At 40.7% G+C, this 20486-nt stretch overlaps 1 protein-coding gene across 1 annotated transcript in view; it reads right to left on the minus strand.

Moving 5' to 3' along the window:
• Positions 1 to 441: 441 nt before the first annotated feature.
• Positions 442 to 20486, minus strand: part of Rprd1a (regulation of nuclear pre-mRNA domain containing 1A) — a 46570-nt gene continuing 26525 nt past the window's right edge. Inside the window, exons 4-6 of the mRNA XM_021215037.2 lie at positions 20358 to 20484; positions 20075 to 20250; positions 442 to 3501 (exon numbers count right to left, since the gene is read on the minus strand). Of these exons, the coding sequence (XP_021070696.1) occupies positions 3352 to 3501; positions 20075 to 20250; positions 20358 to 20484 (453 nt within the window). The 3' untranslated portion in view covers positions 442 to 3351. The remainder of the gene's footprint in view (positions 3502 to 20074; positions 20251 to 20357; positions 20485 to 20486) is intronic.

Here is a 20486-nt window from a genome sequence, read left to right on the forward strand (position 1 = left end):
TAATATCAGAAGAGAGAAGGTGGAAGGAACAGTTAATAAAAGAGGAAATCAATAAAGACAGAGGGAAAGAGACAAACAAGGAAGCTCTAAAGGTGAGAATGGAGAGTAAGAAACGTGACCAGTCCCAATCAATACTAGCACTGAGCAGGCTCAGGCGGGGAGGCCCAACCCAAGGCCAGCCTGTGCTTTGAGAAAGCAAGCAAACAAAAGAGAAAAGAATCAAGTTGGTGCTCAGCCATCTGCAGTTTAATACATACCTCTGATGATACTGATAGTCCCCTTTTGTGTTGTTTCTGCTTCACTGACTACTTCCAGGACTTTGCCAACTCCCTCCCATTAGTCCCACCACCTTCCTGTCCTTTATCAATGAAATGGATTCAGAAAATAACACACACACACAAACTCTTCAAAAAGAACATAAAACTTTATTAAGATCTTATATTGTCATCAGATACAGCCAAAGAAAAGGATTTATAAAAGACGGAGTATCCTTTATCCATGTGCTCTTGACACCGCAAACTAGATGGCAACAGATGCTGTGTATACACAAATCCATTAAGTGACCCAGTGTTCCCTTTCTGTACAGAGAAGAACTGAATTCACACCGTCAAAAGCTCTTTCTAGCACAACTGAGAAGCAGGGCNCATCTCTAGGAGTAACTCCTAATAGCTAGTAAAACAGTGTAGGGGTTTTGCATTACTTCACATCCTGTCGACTTCGGAATTGAAGAAGGCCCTCCTACCTCCCAGTCACTGTCCTCAGACCAGTTCATGAACCACACACCACAAAGCTACTCATAACAGTGACAGCAGACAACATCCTCTGAACTCTGAAAATCATGATGGGTGGATCATCCTAGCTTTTATTAATGCTAAAGGATTTCTTATAGAAAAGTCCTGATTCAGAATGCTGTGAACAGTTATCACAACAGCTACAGGTGGGATGGTCTTCCTCAGGGAAGTCTGGCTACAGAGCCCAGCTCGTTTCCAGGCTCCCAGCTCCCCCTATGGTTCATTTACTCACTGTAGTGTTGTAGGAGCAGAGGGAGCTCCGGGGAATCTGCTCACATTGCCACTCCGACAGCTCTCTGCACTGTTTGTGGAGAAAAGAGGAATGGTGTCCATTCACAGCACAGGACCTTGCTACAATGTGACATACTTTCCCTTGAGGGCCAGACCAGGTTGCTCTCATACTTGTAATTTGCCTCGGGTACATGGTAGAGAAAATGTGCATGATTTACAGTTTGGTATTTTATACCCCTCACCTAAGCTCATTTCTTTTTTTTTTTTTTTTTTCTTTTTCTGAATGCAGGGTCTCACTCATATAACTAATGGCATGGGTCTCACTCTACAGAACTGGCTGGCCTTGAACTCAGAGATCCTCCTACCTCCCTCCCAAGTACTGAAATCAAAGGCATGACCCACCACGCCTGGTTTAAGCCCATTAAGTTTAGTCTTCCTTTCAGAAAGGANTATTAACTACTGTAAGGCTGAAAAACTTACTTCGAGAACAAACTGTACAGTCTGTTCAATTAGTGAGCTAACCAACAACTTGTGGTTTGGGGACTCAGGTTTTGAGTACTAGCATTTATCACAGATCTCATCACACTCTTTAAAAAAATAATACATTTTATCATAAATATTTAGATCAGATAGTGGCATCAAAAGAGTATCTAAGTCTGTCTTCATGGTGAAAATATTTCTGGAAACTTCTAAAAGAGTTTATATCTTCCCAAGAGTATACCATTTATAAATTAGTTTTAAATGGAAAAGTATCTATTTTAGATGGATAAATCACTGTGTCAGCAAATCATAAATAAATTTAAGATACTGAAAATAAGTTAACACACAAAGCTTTTGCTTTCAAAAACAACAACAAAAACTAACTTACTTGGCATACTTTCAAAACAGGAATAATCAGGGTATGTAATGTGCATCTCCTTTGCTGAATCTTTTCTTCGATCCCTACCCCTAAGGAAAAGATAGCAGCCCTGGCAGCCACCCCAGCGTGAGGGTCTGGCTGCTGCACACAAACCCTTACGTGACAGACAAACGCTGCTCTGGATGTGCGAGAGCCACTTGTCAGCTCATTACAAGCATATCTGTGGTCCAGTGGTTTGGGCTCCCAGTTGAGCTTCAGAGGTGTGCACAGAGAACAGCTATAGGTTCTGTGAGGAAATGTGTTCTAACTCCCAAAAGCTGTCATTGGAAGATAGGACATGCAGGGGATGGAGTGATGCCATACATGTAACTCTGTTTTGGAGAGAGGCCAGTGTTTAAAGCACTGTTCCCAAATCTACTGGTTATTAAAGATAAATTACCTGTCATTTCTTCACATGTAAATTCATTTCAACTATAACCTCTAATACTGAGAAAGAAACAGTGAAGCATTCAGAGTAGTGAGTATAATTGGTCTATGAAATTTAAAAGGTGTTCTATTAACTATTTACTTGGACTCTGATTACATGAGAAATGCAAAGCAATAAAGGAGAAAATATCTCCCTNCTGTCATTATGAAACACAAACCTGCAGGTTCACAATGGAACTTAAAAGAAAGCTGGAGAGCATGCACCTGCTCTAACACACTAGGTTCAAGTAAAGATAAAGGTACATTTGCTGTGTATTTACATCTGTAAACATACAAATATAAAATTCACCAGATCTACCCTGTATTACAGCATTGCTTAATTCCAAAATATAATCATTCAAAAACTTTACAGAAATAAAATGTTTTGGGCTACTTAATTGAACATTATGGATACTGAGTTGTTGAGCTACTCACACTAAGAGCTATTGTTTACATCACATGGGCAGGGATTAAGCACGGGGATTACGTCACTGTCTGATGCTTCCTTTACTCCCCACAGCTGGTGTTTTGTTAAAGGGATCTGCTGTAAGAAGACTGACCCGACAGGAGCAGTCAGCTGGAGTTGTCCTCATTAGGACATCAGAACTTACAACATCCTTAAAGCATTAAATGCACTTAGTTCTAAATAGTGNNATCAAGNGAATCTCTNCTTAACAGACCTTTTATCCTGGGATGGCATTTGGGATGGAACTACTACAGTGCTACNGGGGAACGGTTCTCTAGGCTTTAATTTGACCCTGCACACGGCATCCATGTCTAGTGTTAAACTCAAAGGGCATGAGGACACACAGAACCAGTATTTGGGTGGCAAGAGTAAGGTGAAGTTGAAACATTTAGTCTCTTCTATAATCAAGCTCTAACGATCCCATAAACAGTCTCACATCAGCTCCTGATCAGTTCTTCTCATTAGGAATTAGATAGTGTACAGTGATTAGATACTGTCTCCATGGCTGCCAAAGTCCTGGCCCTGGAGGAGACTGGCCATCAGTCTTCACTGTAGATGTCCCCCGCAAAGGGCAGGTGCATGTGACTGCCAGTNACATTGGGCAAACGAGATAAATCTGGCAGGCTCTGGATCCGGGCTCTGAGTTCTTTGCGTACCAGGGAAACTCGGGCTAACTTGCGCTTGTATTCCTGCAAAAACAAACCACTCCTGTTAGCTTTCATGTTGAAAAGGCAATCTAGCTTTCTGCTGATTCTCTGCAGAAATTTTGTATTATTCAGCTACTGGCAAATAAATGATCATTCCATTGTGAGTTTTAGTCGAAGGGGCTACAGGGGTAGCAGAGAGTAGTTAAAGTGTATAATATCCATGCAATGAGATACCGTGATGAAGCCCACTTAGCATTTTCTTAAACTTAAGCTCAGGTTTCAAAGTGTTCTATGTGATTGCTAGCAACCATCGCAGCATTATCATAACTGGGACTTTGTCTCCAATACAAACCAGCTGCTTCATAATACATTATAATCTCATTGGTGATAGGTTTAAAATAGTTCCATGGAACTGGGGCTGGCCTTGGATTCAGTTTGTAGCTGAGGGTGACCCTGTAATTCTGATCCTGCTGCCTAAACCTCTTGAGTACTAGCATAAAAGCAATGAATCACAGCACCCAGTTTATACGGTGCTGGAGACACAATGTGGGGTTCTGTGTACACTAGGCAAGTACTGTATGAACAAAGCTACAATCCCAACTTGTAGAATCTTTCATTACTATTTATATAACTTAGAATTAACATGACTATACCCCACTATCATTAATAAAGGATACGCTACATTATTATACACATTTCAAAATTCTGACAGCCTCTCTTCAATGTAACTTGCAACATCTGTAAATGATATGTATTTTATGTATTAACTTCAAATGGGGAACACAGATCACCAGACTGTGCACCAAAAGCAAGAAAAAGGATTTTAAAAGGCTGGCAACCCTTAACTCAACGAACAAAAGGCAGTCAGTCAGTCAGTCAAGATGGTCTTTGGTTTAGCAAGAAGAGCCCACTGTCTGTAGCAGATATATTTCTCACCCTAAATGCATCCTCAAAATCCTCACTTAAATCCTCTCCAGAGACTATGTGGACCTTCTTACACTCTTAGCCAATAGAGATGAGGCATGAGAGGGAACAGAAAAGTAGACAGCCAGAACCCTTCTTCAGTGTTCCTCAGTGTTGGCGGCAACCTGAATTTCCTTAGCGATCTCTAAGGAGAATATCCCCCTTTTTTTGTTTGCTTGTTTTTAAGAGAACTAGTGGCCCCACTACGTATGAGTATCTGAGAACATCTGGAAAAGGGTCCAGACCACACGAATTGTATAAAAGCCACCCAACCAGAATTGTCAGCCACTTCCCTCTATGTTTGATGTCTAAATTACTATGAACCAGGGAGTAGTCTTAGTATTTACTTCTAAGCCTCCTCTGTAATAATACAACTGCCCTGGCAGGGCAGCGGACTTGTCAGATTAGTATAGCCCACAGCTCTAAGGAGACGAGAGGAAGACTCTACAACAAAGAACCGGGCACACTAGCTGCAAAGCATGCAGATAACTACAAACATGAGAGGTTTCAATATCCTCGCTTCCCAACCAATTCTGACAACGAGGCTCACTAACAGATGCTTCAAAGACTACAATCTCAAGGGCTGACTGCCTTCTTTCTTGCCAGGGACACAGTCTTAGAATACAAACGGTGCATTCTACCACAGTACCTCAGGTAGTACACACAAACATTTAAAAGTAGAGGAGTAGGTTTCTTTGTTTTGTTTTTGAGACAGGGCTTCTCTGTGTAGCCCTGGCTGTCCTGGAACTCACTTTGTAGACCAGGCTGTCCTCGAACTCAGAAATCTGCCTGCCTCTGCCTCCCAAGTGCTGGGATTAAAGGCGTGCGCCACCACGTCCGGCGAGTAGGTTTCTTTGAAGAGGAAGGATACACCTCAGTGATAGAGTGCTTGCCCAGCATGTGCAAAGCCCTGGGTTCAACTCTTTAGCAACAGTCCATCTGGTGGCTAGTTTTAAATATTGAAGTACAGCCAGTAGTAGTGGCACCTTCAGTCCTAGCACTCAGGAAGTGGTAGCACGTGGATCTCTGCGAATTCAAGACCAATCTGGTGTGCCCAGGAAGTTCTAGGTCAGCCACAGCTACAAAAGGGGACCCTGCCTCACCCACCTACCAACCTACCTACCTACTGTAACAGTGTAACATAACACTATAGACTATATGCTTGAAATATGATCTGTGTGTGAAGTCAAAGGTAAGATCTGGGCAGAAGCAATAAAGTTAACACTTTTCTATTTGACATTCTGGGGTTTTATAACCCTGAGTATTTTCTTTTAATTTTATTCAAAATTGAAAATAACTACCTACTAGTATAATCAACTTCTTTCTTTTTTGTGTGTTCCATTACTCTACAGCCTTAGTCCCACAAACTGTTCTCTGACCTCCACATGTTCCACCTGGCACACAAAAATGTACATACACAAACAAAATACACTTAGTTTTGAAAGGATATGGGCTTTTTTTCAGAAGCCTAGACAACTTTCTCCTAACATTTTCCCCTAATTTAAATCACTATCAGTCGAGCTTTGGATGTGTCATCCTTTATGTTTATCAAAACCAGGCACACCACTCTCATATATCTAAGCTAACTCACTAAAAACTCTCCACTGTAATAAGAAACTTAAGAAAGCATGTGTGCGAATTTGTGTTTTACTCAGCCAGTAAGAACAGAACCGCGACACCCTCTGGGACAGCCTGCAGCATGAGAACCACTCCTAACCTTGGTCTTTTATGTCCCCACCCGGCTGCTCTCTTACAAAGGCCCACATTTCTGACCCCGCCCACTCATCTCCCGTCTACCTACCAGTCTAATCCCCACGGTGGCAGTCCTGCAGTCTTCGAAGTTCCAAGTTCAAGTTTCATTCAAACTCAATTGCACTGGTTGAACTCATGCCCTCCATTCTTAAAATTTTTTGCCCTAAACCAAGTGTGGTGGTGCCCATCTTTAATCCCAGCAGAGGCAGAGGCAGAGGCAGTGGAAGCTAAGAGCTTGAGGCCAGCCTGGTCTATGTAGACAGAGTTCCAGGTTAGGCAGAGATACATAGAGACCCCCATCTCAAACAAAGGGTTGGGGGCTGGAAGATGGCTCTTAAAGGCTAAGCCCAAGAGGAAAAAAAACAAACACAGAACCCATACCATTGTTACCAAGCTGTTTCTCTATCTAGAACATTTCTCTGGCCATTCTTCCACCTATGTTGTCTTTACCAGAAGGAGCCTTCATCTTGTCATGCTTCAACACTGAGTTAAGGTTCAGGTTTAAATCTGAGGTAAAACACTTTTATCATGTTGAAGTCCTGGGCCCAAGCCTAGCACCAAAGGTAGTGGTGGTGGTAAACTAGTCCCTTGGAAGATGTGTTCAGCCTTGTAAGTACTGCCAAGTTGAGATTTCAAACTAGAAGTTTCTCTCTATAGCCAGGCCTTATGTACAGAAGACTTCAAAAACTCTCTTGACCAAAGACGACCACCAACATTGCCTCCTCCCGCCTCCGTGGACCTCTGTGCTATTCTTTTCAAAGCTCATTCTTCCTAACCTTAAATACTACAGGATTATTCCCAAACTTCATATGTGTACTGGGAAGGTAAGAAGTTTTCCTGAGTCAACTCTTTGTATAATAACAAGCAGAGCACCACTAACATCAAGTCAGTAAACGCTGCCTCCTTCATCTCTTACCTCCATGACCTTGAGCAAGGATTACCGTTGGTTATCTTGGTCTCTGTGCTTTGCTTAGCTTTTCTTTGTTTGAGAAAGGGCAGTTTTGCAGATCTGTAATGCTTAAACTGTGATTATCACTCTGGGATAGCATCTGAATTAGCTCGAAACAAGCAGCTAGATCAGTGGTTCTCAACTGTCCTAATGCTGTGGTCCTTGAATACTGTGGTGACTCTCAACCATAACATAAGTTTTGCTGCTACTATATAACTGTAATTCCGTAACTGTTATGAATCATAATGCAAATATCAGTGTTTTTCCCTGGTCTTAGACAACCCCTTGAAAAGGGTCATTCAATCCCTAGGTTTGAGAACCACTGGGCTAGAAGAGTAAACTTCCCAAGCTGGGTGGGGTCATGCACTTGGAAGGCACAGGTAAAATAGCCTAAAGTTTGAAACTAGCCTGGTCTATCTATATAGTGAGTGTCAGGCCAGCATGTGCTACAGAGCTCTGGAGACCTTACCTCAAGAGGAACACTAAAATAAAACAGAATAAGTCAGGAGTTATTTTAGGCATCATACAGTTATTCTAAAACTATCAATAACTTAAAGGTTTTTAAACTTGTACTTTTATTCACTTTTCCTTGATCTTATTTCTATTCTCTTTTCTACACAATTGTGACAAAAAACCAAACCAAACCAAAAATCCACAGAACTAGGTGTAGTGGCACATGCCTGTGCTTTCAGTACTAAGAATGATGCAGGAAAGAGGTTCAAGTCAGCCTGAGCTAGTGATACCCGGTCTCAAAAACCTACCCAAATAAAATACGTATTTAAAAACAAACAAAACCTATCAAAACAAAGATGACTTTCCACTACATCTCCCAGATGCCAGACTGAGCAAAGAGAAGGACCTGCCTATTAAAGCCCCACCCACTTCTTGGGAGCCCTCTGCTGTAGTGTACAGTGTACTACAACAAACCGAACTACCAGGATTAATTATTTTGAGCTAGTTTTGTGACCTGTTGGGAGCAACTTGAGCAGATTTCAGAACACTATAAAAACAGGCTCAGACAAGTCACTCCCTCCTCTTTGTAACGACTAGATTGACAATACCCAGTATCAACACCTATACTTTCAGAATAGTGACATCCTAGCACAATCAAAGACTTTTCTCTCCACAAAAATTCTAAAAGAAAATAAAACACTATTCCCATGTAAGTTCAGCTGCTGCATCTATGTAAATACTCAAGTGGCTTACCTCTTCAAATCACTGTGCATCATTATATGATATCTGATCACTTAAATTGTGCTTTGAACTCATCTAGCACACTCTAACCCAAACGAAAAATGCCGGTCACTATTCTAAATCCTCCATTTAATTTCCACATGTAGAGACTACATGCTATACAAGATGAAACTTGTCTTAGGGTTTTACTGCTGTGGACAGAAACCATGACCAAGGCAAGTCTTATAAAGGACAGTATTTAATCGGGGCTGGCTTACAGGTTCAGAGGTTCAGTCCATTATTACCAAGGAGGGAACATAGCAGCATCTAGGCAGGCATGGTGCAGGCAGAGCTAGAGTTCTACATCTTCATCTGAAAGCTGCTAACAGAATACTGACGTCCAGACAGCTAGGATGAGGGTCTTATAGCCCACACCCACAGTGGTACACCTACTTCAACAGGGTTACATCTTCTAATAGTGCCACTCCCTGGGCCTAGCATATACAAACCATCCCAAAACTTGAGTCATTGCCATTAAGAACCTTCACTCAAAGTCAACAGAAAAATGAAAAACAAAGGTTCAAACTTAGACCAACTCAGTCTTATGCATCCTATTATGCCCACCTGTTTCTTGACTCCTGGAATCAACTGAGCAACGGTATTCTGAATGTTAGCTAACTGAAATCTCCTAAATTACCACAGGGTCACCAGCTGACAGGGGTGAGCAGTCAGGACTCCCTAACTCATGTTCCAAGGAGAAAACCGTGACTAAATAACTTTGCCTTTTTCAGAAGTAGACTCACCTATGTAAATATTTGGGTGATTTGTTTACATTCACTAACATGAGCAAGTTCATTCAGAGATGGTGTCTAGCATTACAGCAAAGTTGAATCCATAAGCAAGCCTAAGTTTTAACCTTAAGAGTAAAAGAACAGAGGTATTGGTAAGATGGTAGCTGATAGGCAGCACACGACACTGGTGACTTCTCCATTAACCAGTCAACCTCAAAAGCAATATAATGCAACTTTGGAAAAAAAAAAAATAACCAGCCTCTACAAATACTGATGACTATGTGGAGCTGACATAACTTGTTAACTTGGAAGTTTTATTTTCTGATTATTATTACATCACAGTACCTTAGGACTATCAAATATCATGTGACATCTAAATAGAATGCCCATGTTCTACAGCTTCAAAGAAGTATGCCAGAAAGTTAAGTTGGGGCTAGTGTTTGGAATAAAAATTATATATAGTGGCCTGTGCTACATTTGTTGTATCCTCGGTAGGCTGATAACATGAGGTGCACACCAGGAAAGTTCTGCATGATGCTTCTTCACTCACACAGGTTTCACTTAGGTCGACCCCGAACCCAACCCTCCCCTTATCCTCGTCACATACATAATCCCATCATACCATCACCTCCAACAGCAGACTACTTTGCTTTCAAATGTCTTTCAACATAAAACCCCATGCTGGTGGGTTTTCAACACTTTTTGTCAGTTTTCCTGGGATGTTGGGCATCAATACCAACCAGGCCCCACTTCCAACATCTTGCCCGCACAACTTTGCCAAGTCCATTGCAATTCTGTTGCACTACAGGAATTTCCTGTTCTGGCTTCTTTTTAAGGCTTTTTCTCTGGTGTCCGATGATGTGAACAGGATTTGCCTACAGGAAGACTGCATTTTGTTTTCTCAATCTTGCTTGACATTCTGGTTTCCCTAGATCAGGAATTTGGTTTCTGCCATTCATCCTGGAAATCCTTAGTCATTGGGGCTTCACTTAGTCTTTGCTGCTTCCCTCTTCCAGTATTCCAGGCAGGTAACAAGACCGTCTCAACTTTGGATGTACTATTTGTGGGTTTGTCTTCCTGCTCGTTTCCCATTCTGGATTTGTTCAGGGAAGCTCTCATTAGCCTCTCACACCCTCACCAACTATTTCCATGGATGTCCTAAACTGAGTCAGGTAACCATCTGAAGAACTAGGTGAATTTTTCTTTCATGTTTTTATTTGGGATATTTTCACCTCTCTACTTGTATTATTGTCCAATGAAGCATGTGTCTGCTTTACCCACTTGAACCATTAGCATATCAATCATTTGTGTTAAATTCCTGGACTGGTCATTTAAAACACACACACACACACAAAAAAAAAAAAACTTAATTAAACAGGTTAAGTTTGGATCCTATGCTTGCTTTGTCTCTGTTGTTTTAACTGACATTGAAACAATGTACCATGCAACAGTAATGCAATCATGCTAGGGTGTGAGGCTTTATGTTAGCATCTCATGAATTAGGATGTATAATGTTGAAGATATAGGTGTCAGACATTGAGAACCCAACATTAGCAGTAGTGCTCCTAGTTCTGCCTTGGAAGTAAACCAAATTCTTGGGATAGTGTCCAAAGCACCTAAAGGCAGGCATTCACATATATGCATTTGGTCCCAGCTCTCGCTCTCCTCCTGCTCTACTTTGAGGCATTCTGTATGTACATCTGTTGCCGCCCTGGCCCTGGCTCTTGCCTCTGGATGACTGTGGGCAGCTCATTCACTTTGTTAATATGGAATCCCATGTTTACTAGTTCAACTCAATGTCATCCTATCTACATCACCTGGCTAATACGTTACACTGACTAGTACTTTCCTGTATCTGGTATTACCTAGAAAATAGCAAATCTTAACCATGGGTGAAGTTAGCTAATCTTGGGTAAGTCTTAAGAGGCAGCTCTAAGTAACTTACTGTATAAGCAAATGTGCATATACATTTGAAATATACATTTTACAAAGCTGTAGGCAACAAAAAGCTATCTTCTCCAAATTATTCAATAGGCTTCTGATGTTGTGTATCTTTTTTGTAATCCAGAAAACCTAAACATGGTTATAATATCAACAATCCATTAACTGGAATAATCTTTGGAATTAAAATAATTAACACACTGCAGCACAACAAACTTACTGAAGTCTTATCACAATCAGCTACTATTTAGTTCTGCATTGTAACATGTGAGTTTTCTCAATTCTGAAATGTACTAATTTTTCCTATAAACTCCCAAGTGTACTACTTTATGCTGGAACAAGACTCAGAGAGGCTTCAAGAATGAAACAGATTTCCTTCCACAGCAGTTAGTATCCTACAAAAGCTGACCAAATTTTACCTATGAGACTGCAGTACTCGAAACATCACTGAGCCACCCTTAAATGACTAATCATTACTGTTTAAGAGGTTCATGTTTTATCTCCCTGCAGCCCCGTGAATTACTGGTCAGAGAGGCCCCTCAAACACCACAAGCTATTGCTATCACACTTGGTTGCACACTAGAACCAGATTGTAAAATCCTCTTGCTGCACTTTGATTGTAGGACACAAGAAACTGCACCGCCTTGTTAATTGCTGTTACTGTTTTGTTCCATTGTCTCAATCCAATATCAAACTTCAAAATCTACCCATGCCAAACTTCCACAGAAAAGCTCACTTTGCTACAGTATACAACAGGTTCTTGTTCCTGTCAAATCTGAATTCTATAATCCACATTTCAGTTCTGAACAGCATGTATGTTCTATGGAGTGCTGGCACTTGTGAAAGACAGAAAACAAATACCATAAGTAGCAAATGTTGGTTCATTCACACTGACTTTCAGCTGCTGATAATGTGTGCCACACCACAGGAAAATAAGGGACATGGTACACCTGAACTTTCAGCATCAAAAAACTTCAGTAACACAAGTGGAAGATTTGTGGATTCAAAAAGAAAACAAGAAACACAGATTTTGGCCGGGTGTAGTGGCGTACGCCTTTAATCCCAGCACTTGGGAGGCAGAGGCCGGCGGATTTCTGAGTTCGAGGCCAGCCTGGTCTACAGAGTGAGTTCCAGGACAGCCAGGACTATACAGAGAAACCCTGTCTTGAAAAACCAAAACCAAACCAAACCAAAAAAACCTTAAAACAACTGAGGAAAAAAATCCAACCCTGTGCATTATGCATAAACACTGGTGCACTGCATTCTTCAGGAGGGTCTCATACAGCTCAGGTTGGCCTCCAAGTCACTATGCAGCTAAGCATGACCTGGAACTTCTGATCCTCCTGGTTCCATCTACCCAGTGCTGGGATTACTGGTATGGACCACTGTGGTGTTGGGGATCAAACCCAAGGCTTCAGGCATGCTAGGCAAATATGCGACCATCTAATACATCTCCAGTCTAATCATCCAGAGAAGGGGACATGCATGTATAAGGGCACAAATATAGAAAAAAAATATAGGAAATATAGTTGAAGGAGCCAGCTTTCGCCTTCCTCCACATGGGTTCTGGGGATTAAACTCAGGCTAGGCTTGGCGGCAACATGCTAGTCTGCCGAGACTTTGTGTTATACACATTTTAAAATATGTTTTTTTTTTTTTAATATAGTGTCCATATGCTTGTAGAGATTAGAGGACAGCTTCCTTCCAGTATGTAGGTCTCAGGGACTGAACTCAGGTCGTCAGGCTTGGGAGCAAGAGCTTTTACCCACTAAGCCATCTTGCCAGTTCCTTTTAAACGCATTTACAATGGTATCTTTTTCACAGGTAAGTACCACCATATTACATAACTTTAAACTACAAATCCAACCACATCTCACTTTGCTGTACCATGCCCTGTTTTTAGGTCACAGTCACAATGTCTTGGCGACTGTTGTTCATATTGTTTTTTTCTTGCCTTGCCTACTCCTTTGATGATTCCGGGAAAAGGAAAAAAAAAAAAAAAAAAAAAACAACAAAGAGCTTTCCTCATATCTATAGCATGTGTCTTATGATGGACACTAACTAGTTAGGGCATTTCCAATAGTTACTCTATTGTGACCATTTTTCCACCACACACACACCTACTCCAACAACTCTTTTAGTGCTGAGATAGTAGTGGACTGATCTCAGAGCCTCATGCATGCACGGTAGGCAAGTACTGTACCACTGAGCTACAAACAGTTCAGTGCCCAGATAACTGCTATGAGAGGATGCATACAGTCTTCAGTGTAAGAAGGAATAAAAGGGTAATAGGGATGAATGTGATCAAAATAATTGTATATGTGTATAATATTGTTAAAATAAACACTAACAAAACCTTTTTAAAGGTCAGTGCCTAGAAGAAAAAAATTGGCATAAATTATTTATGCCATAGAAAGGATTTATTTACTGAAATGTTTGAATATTCTCTAAAAACTAGAAGTGAAAGATTCATTATATATTCTACAAACTTACCTTCCTCAGAGGCCATAATTTGTTTATAAGCCATATACTTGAAAATGTTGATTTCCCTAATACTTCAATCCATCGATTAGGTAAAGGGGGACATGGGAGACAGAAGCAGATAGAGCTTTGAATTCAAGGCCAGAGTTGTATGCATAGTGAGCTCCAGGACATCTATGGCTATGCAGAGAGAGTCTCTTTAGAGGGGGGGGGGAGAAGGGGAAGGGAGGAAAAGGGAGGAGAGGAGAGTGAAGAAAAGAGGAGGAAGGGAAAGGAAAGGAGAGGAAGGGAAAATAGAGTAACTATTGGAAATGCCCTAACTAGTTAGTGCCCATCATAAGACCTTTGCTATAGGTATGAGGAAAGCTCTTTGGTTCGGGAAATCTAGGCAAGACAAGTAAGAGCACTCTTAGCAATCAATAAAGTCTAAGGGATTAGCAAACTAAGCAAGAAGCACATATTCACCTTTGTAGAAAATACACAAGAGCTAATTAAATGGCATTTCACATTTATGCTAACAGGTCTGACACTACAGTAGTCTCTGCGAAGCCCTGCAGGCATAAATATTTGAGTCACTGCAGCCATTCATAATCCTTGCTAACACACTGCACGTCATCTTTATTAAAAGGAATCCTGTATTTTCTGCCCCACCCCCCAAACACACACACAAAGCAAGAAAAAATCGTAAAGGCCATGACAACAGTAGGTACACTGTTTGGACAGTAGTCACCATACACTTGGAAAATCCACTTCTAGTCATCTCTAGGTGAGTCCAGAAAACCTAAGTCTTGACCCCTGACTCTCTCTTTACTCACCCTAAGCAACAGCTTGCAAACTAGTTAAGCACATGTGATAGTATATTCCTTTCTTCAACAAAGACCTAAAACAAACTGACCAAATCAACTCCACTCATAATTAGTGAGAAATGCCTGTAATTTGAGCACTTGGAAGTCTGAGGAAGGATTCAAGCCATTCTGTACACAGAGGGAGATCTTATTAATGAGCAAAAGAGGACAATTAGGAGACAACACTAAAAACACTAGACAAGCAAGGAGTAAGGCTTCCTAAAAGAATAAAGCAAGCAGAACCCAGCACATATATGACAGAATATAGAGGAAAGCCTTGTAGAAATAGTTCAAACAGGAGAAAAGATGAGCAATATGGAGTAGCAATTCAGAAAATTTAATGTATGTAATAAGAATATAATGAGAAGCTCTAAGAAACTCAGAAGCAAAACCAAAATTCAACAAAGGTCTACAAAAAGAACAGGTTTCCAAAACCAACATCCTAGAATGTGCACCACAAAAACCATGACCCTCTAATTCAGAGGAGGAAAGGGTTGCTCAGCAACACCACTGTTTACTGAAGACAATGTTGACAAAGTCAACTAGAAAGTCTTTCTTTCCTCCCCCCCCCCCAGGCAAGATCTCACTACAGGCTATCCTAGAACTCACCATAAAGACCAGACCCACCTCAAACTCGGAGATCTGCCTGCCTCTGCCTCTCTGCCTCTCTGCCTCTCTGCCTCTCTGCCTCTGCCTCTGCCTCTGCCTCCCAAAAGGTGCGTGCCTCTATGCCTGGCCAGGATAACTTTTCAAGCCAAACAACAAAATTATGAAAACTAATAAACACCAATAAAAGGAGCTAAATTATTTTTTACAGAAGCTATAGAATGGATGGACCTAGAAGTTGGAATGCAAATTAGACAAACATTTCATTATTCTAGTAGTCAAGGTTCCTGACAATGGAACTGGTAGCAAAGGAAATGGGAAGCATGGAATACTGCTGTTTCCTGGTGGGAGAGCTTCGTCTTTGCAAGAGTTCCAGAAACAGACCATACAACAGTGGAATGTGCTTCAACATTACCAAAAAGGCTGTGAAGATGAGAGGCCTTGCAAGCATGAGGAATTGGATTTTTGTTCCCAGAACCCACAAAAAATAATCTGAGTGTAGAGAGGCTCACTTTAATCCCAGCCCTGGGGAGTAAGAGACAGGGAGATCTCTAAGGCTCAACCAACCAGTATAGCCTACTTGGCAAATACAAAGCTAATAAGAGACCGTGTCTCAAAACATCAGGTCAATGGTGCTTGGGAAAGAAACAGTAGCTGATGTTGTCCTGTGACATATATACACATAAAAACTGTGTATCTCCTGTTGGCTTATCTTTTTTCCTCCTAAGAACTTAAAACTATCACAAATAAGCAAAGATTTAACTTGAGATTCAGAGCAGTCCTTTCCAACAGCAACAAGTTGAATGTAATAGACATCCCAAAATATTATTTAAGCCAATAGTTTTCAAAAGTAAAAAACTGAAAGAACAAAGCAGGTAGTTAGATACCATTTTACAAAAGAGGATATAACTTGGCTATTAAAGTTAGACTGGTGATCAACAAAGAGTAGATGGCAGAGAGCTTGCTTCTCACAGGCAAAGTTCTGGGTCTCATCCCCAGAAGTAAAGGAAAAGAGAAGGTGTGATAATTACCTGGAAATCTTTACAGTTAATGTGCAAAGTAAGACAATATATAAAACAGTTGTACATAGAACAGTCTCATCCTTCAAATCTTGATGGGAAAAGTTAAGGAATAATGGAATTGTATATAGCATCTATGCCTTTAGCAATGGGTGTAAAACTATGACCACACACCACCTTTACAGTATTAACAAAATTTCACCTCAGGTGGTGCACACTTGTAAGCAACAGGAAGGCTGCACTAGGTTTCAGAACAAGATTGTCCAACACTTCATGGCTACCACTCGAAGTTCAGACCACTGTCTGAAATACTAACTGATAGATCAGAAGTCCTGTTAAGGACTCAGCACGCCCCACCTTTCCCTTTAGTTTACTCAGTGACCAGAGTACAGCCAATGTCACCGCTCCTTCCTGCACTCTGAACCTTTGTAACCATCTCTTCATGGACATTCAATTGCCTTCCTCACTGCAGGTTCAACCTACTTTGAATTCCATCTCACTTGTACAAGCCCTCCGCCTCTGCAAAGCAGCACACCAGTCACCTGTACATGCTCTCCAACCCCTGTAAGGGGCGAGGGGAATTCCAGATGCATTTGGCACTGTCCCCTTTTCAGCCTCAGCCTCCTCAGTGCCCAGCATGGTTCTCTCTACAAGTCATAGACCACTCAGGTGTTCCTCTTTTACCAAGGGAAAGAACAAAATAGGAACACTTTCACAATGTAAAGAGTGGCCATTTTCACCTTTGCTCAAATTACTGAGGCAAACTTGTAGCTACTGTATGAGCTGACCTAAGGCCTTTCTGGGAAGCAGTCCTCTTCCTGGCCTCTCTCCAGTGTCAGTCATCCTCAACCACCATGTCCACACATTGTACTACAGCAAACTAAGATAGCAAGAGGCAAAGAAACCACATTTCATATGCTTACTTCAATACATTATTTTAATGTACTGCTATTAATTCCTTATTATATCTACCTTATACATTAAACTTCACCTTGGGTATAAATGACAAGAAAAAATGACCCATAACATGATAAAGGAATAAGCATTCTCAATTAAAATACAAAGTATGAAAACAATGAAAAGAAAACTTTACACACACAATAACCATGTTGTAATGACAAATATGACGGATGTTAGAAAGCAACCAAAGTCACAATTTGCACAATTAAATTGAACTTGTAGGTCAGTATACACACACAGAAATTAAAGGCTGGGGCAGAATCTCACTATGTAGAGAAGGCCAACCGGAACTCCCTACAAAGATCAAGCTGAGAGCCGGGCATGGTGGTGCACTTTATCCCAGCACTTGGGAGGCAGAGGCAGGCAGATTTCTGAGTTCAAGGCCAGCCTGGTCTACAGAGTGAGTTCCAGGACAGCCAGGGCTACACAGAGACACCTTGTCTCAGAAAAAAGTCAAACTGAACTAAAACTCATGCTTTCCTGCCTCAGTCTACAGTGCACTAAGATTAAGACACATGAGCTATTGTACCTGGCCTATTATTAATAAAGGAATAATTATTGCCTTCAATTTGTCACATCTCTATCTCATATGCAAAACAAATTCCAATAAAACAGGGGTTCTATCTCTGCCTCCTGATACTGGAATCACAGGTTCACAACACTTACAGATGGAACTTGCTTTGTTCAAGGCTGGCCCTGAACTCAAGAGATCCACCTCTGCCTCCTGAGTGCTGGGATTAAAGGAGCCAAGCACTTTATAAAAGCATCAGTGATTTCAAATGCTTTAATACTGGCTTCCTCGAGACATTAAACAGCCACTTCTTAAACTTATACTTTTGTTCCATTTTTGTATGAAGAATAATTGGTGACAGCAATACATCAACAGTTTAACTGAGGCTCCTGAGGATGGTAACCCGAGACATCACAGCTGATAGAAAACCGTACACTTTCAATTTTCAGCCCTTACTTAGTCTCTATGTCAGGGCAGTGATTCCTTCTAATACACAGTATATGTAAATACCAACTCACTGTCACAGCTTACAACAAAAATGACAACTGCACAACAATAATTTATAAGGAGTTCTTGCTATTTTAAACTTCCTAGTTTATATAACTAGAATCCTTAAAGGGATGATTCTGAGCTGGGCATGGTTGGCACATACTCAGCACTCAGGAGGTAGAGGCAGACAGAACAGAGTTTGAGGCCAGCCTGGACTACAAAGTGAATTCTAAGACAACCAGGGCTACACAGAGAAACCCTGTGTTGAAAAACCAGAAAGATTTATAACAAACAAACAAACAAAAACAACAAAAAATCTGGTCACAACTGAGGTTGTTTTTCAAAATGAAATTCAAAAGTGCTGAACACTAAAACTCCCTGGCAAGACTATTTCGAGCTAGTGAGTAGATGGAACGGGAAGGATTAGAAAGTTGGAGAAACACTTCTGATTTTGCAAAGGCGGTATGCTTCTTTCTATAAAAACAGGAAGCCAGTACGGCTTTTAAGTAGAATGCACTGATGCTGAAGACTGTCTGGACTCCTAAACAATCCAACAGCACTTTGTGACAATGTGGGGGCTACTTTACTTCCCTGTGCCTTACTTCTATGACTATGAAGTGTGGATAATAATGCACCCTGCTGCGCAGGACTGAGTAAGGTGATTATGTGAAGTGCCTAAAACAGTACTCCTGAGACATGGTAAATGCTAGTATTGCCACCCTCAGCTCTGTGTGTAACTATTAACTAGGAAACTTGGCTAGAAAAAGGTCTGGGGGCGGGGGTGTTGGTGATCTATTTTCTACATTTATACGTCAAATATAAATTCTATTTTTGAATCCAATGATAGTCAACATCCAAAGTGAGAAAGCAGGTATTAAAGTAGAATAATAAAGCTTCGCTCTTCAATTTTCAAAAACATGAGACAATACAGGCTTTGGAGTTTGATTTTATTTTTAGCTGGAAGAATATGCTAACGATGATGGCATCAATAGAAGATACGCCGTGTCCAATATCTGCAATAGAAGCTCGACAGAAGTTAAAGAAACTGTACCGAAAGGCTGAAGACAAACACTGTTGACATACTCACCCTTAGTGCTGCAAACAGTGAAAAAAGCAACGATATATTATTAAGACTGAAGGCCATTACAACATCTCAAACAGGTAAGTACACTAGCAGATTCACGTTCTAAGAAATCCCATTTATCTTTTCCATTTCAAGTGGGCAACCAACCTCTTTAGGACAGAGCACTGCACCAATAATTGAGCAAGTTTATGTGAGCAGAAAGGGAGCAAACTGAAAAGGGACAGTGCAAAATTAGGAGGTGAGCATTTGGGGTGAGCTCTCAGAACTGCAACAGCAAAGCCAGTACAAACAGCACCTGGGCTTAATGAGCCAAGAGCTAAATAATAAAAAATAAACGTCACAGGCAATACCATGATATACCTGAAAATTTAGAACAAGCTGTCTGTAAAAAAGGGGACTCAAGCAGAACAGTCTTATACAGTACTGCAATTAGAACATTCAAGTAAGAACTAGTAAATCTGATGGTCTTTTAAATAAAACCAAACCCAGCTCTCCTATACTGACAATGGCTACTCTGCTCAAAATACATTATGAAACTGCTGCTTTATTAGTTCCTAAACTCCCGGACTCATTACCAACAGTAGCAACCATACCTCATCTATCCACAACCTTTTATAGAACAGCATGTGCAAGCCCAAAGAGTTTGCATGTTCAGGAATACGTTAAGAGAATAATTTGAATACTTAAAAGATGGTTGTATTTGCTAGAATAAGAATTCGATAAACCAAACAATTTATTGCCACTAACACACAACTTCATTAGAGTTGTCATGTTCTCATTATTTTTGTGCTTGAAGAGTTTAAATTTCTATTACATGGAATTTCTTATAAATGATTTTCAAATGTAACAAATTCTGCTAACACTAAAATTTTAGGTTTACTTAATCAGGCTGCTGAGGTCAAGGGCAAAGAAAAATTCTTGATAGCAAGAAAAAGCTTACCTGAGCCACTGACTAGAACAGTCCATGATGCAAGAACTCTAAGATGCACAGATACATTAAAATATATTAAAATTAAATTAATATGCACTAAAGAAGGAAAAGGTTACGCACTTCCAATTTATGTTCTTTCTCTGCAAGGGCTTCCTTTTGACAACGAAGAAAATCTGCTAACATTCGAGTGAGTTGCTTTCTATCATCTATTTCTGCCGCCAGTCTGCCATTATAATCTGCCAGCAGCATACAAGCATCTTCTACCATTTTAGAAAGCCTTTCTCCAGATTCTTTATCTAAGAAAAGAAGAGAGTAACACAATTATTACACAAGAAATGATGTTGTGCTTCCCCCATACCCTGCCTCCCAAACACCATGGGTCTGTCTCACTTTCTCTTCTTACCTGTTATTTTCTCAAGCAGTGATACTTCTTGAACTTCGACAGGCAAAGAAGCTATCCTTTGATGGACTGCTGCATCACCTGAGGCTGCATTTTCTAAATCTTGTAATGCTCTAACAAGGTCGAGAGTCT

This window comes from Mus pahari, chromosome 15, assembly GCF_900095145.1.
Source record: "Mus pahari chromosome 15, PAHARI_EIJ_v1.1, whole genome shotgun sequence".
In the NCBI taxonomy this organism is placed as follows: Eukaryota; Metazoa; Chordata; class Mammalia; order Rodentia; family Muridae; genus Mus; species Mus pahari.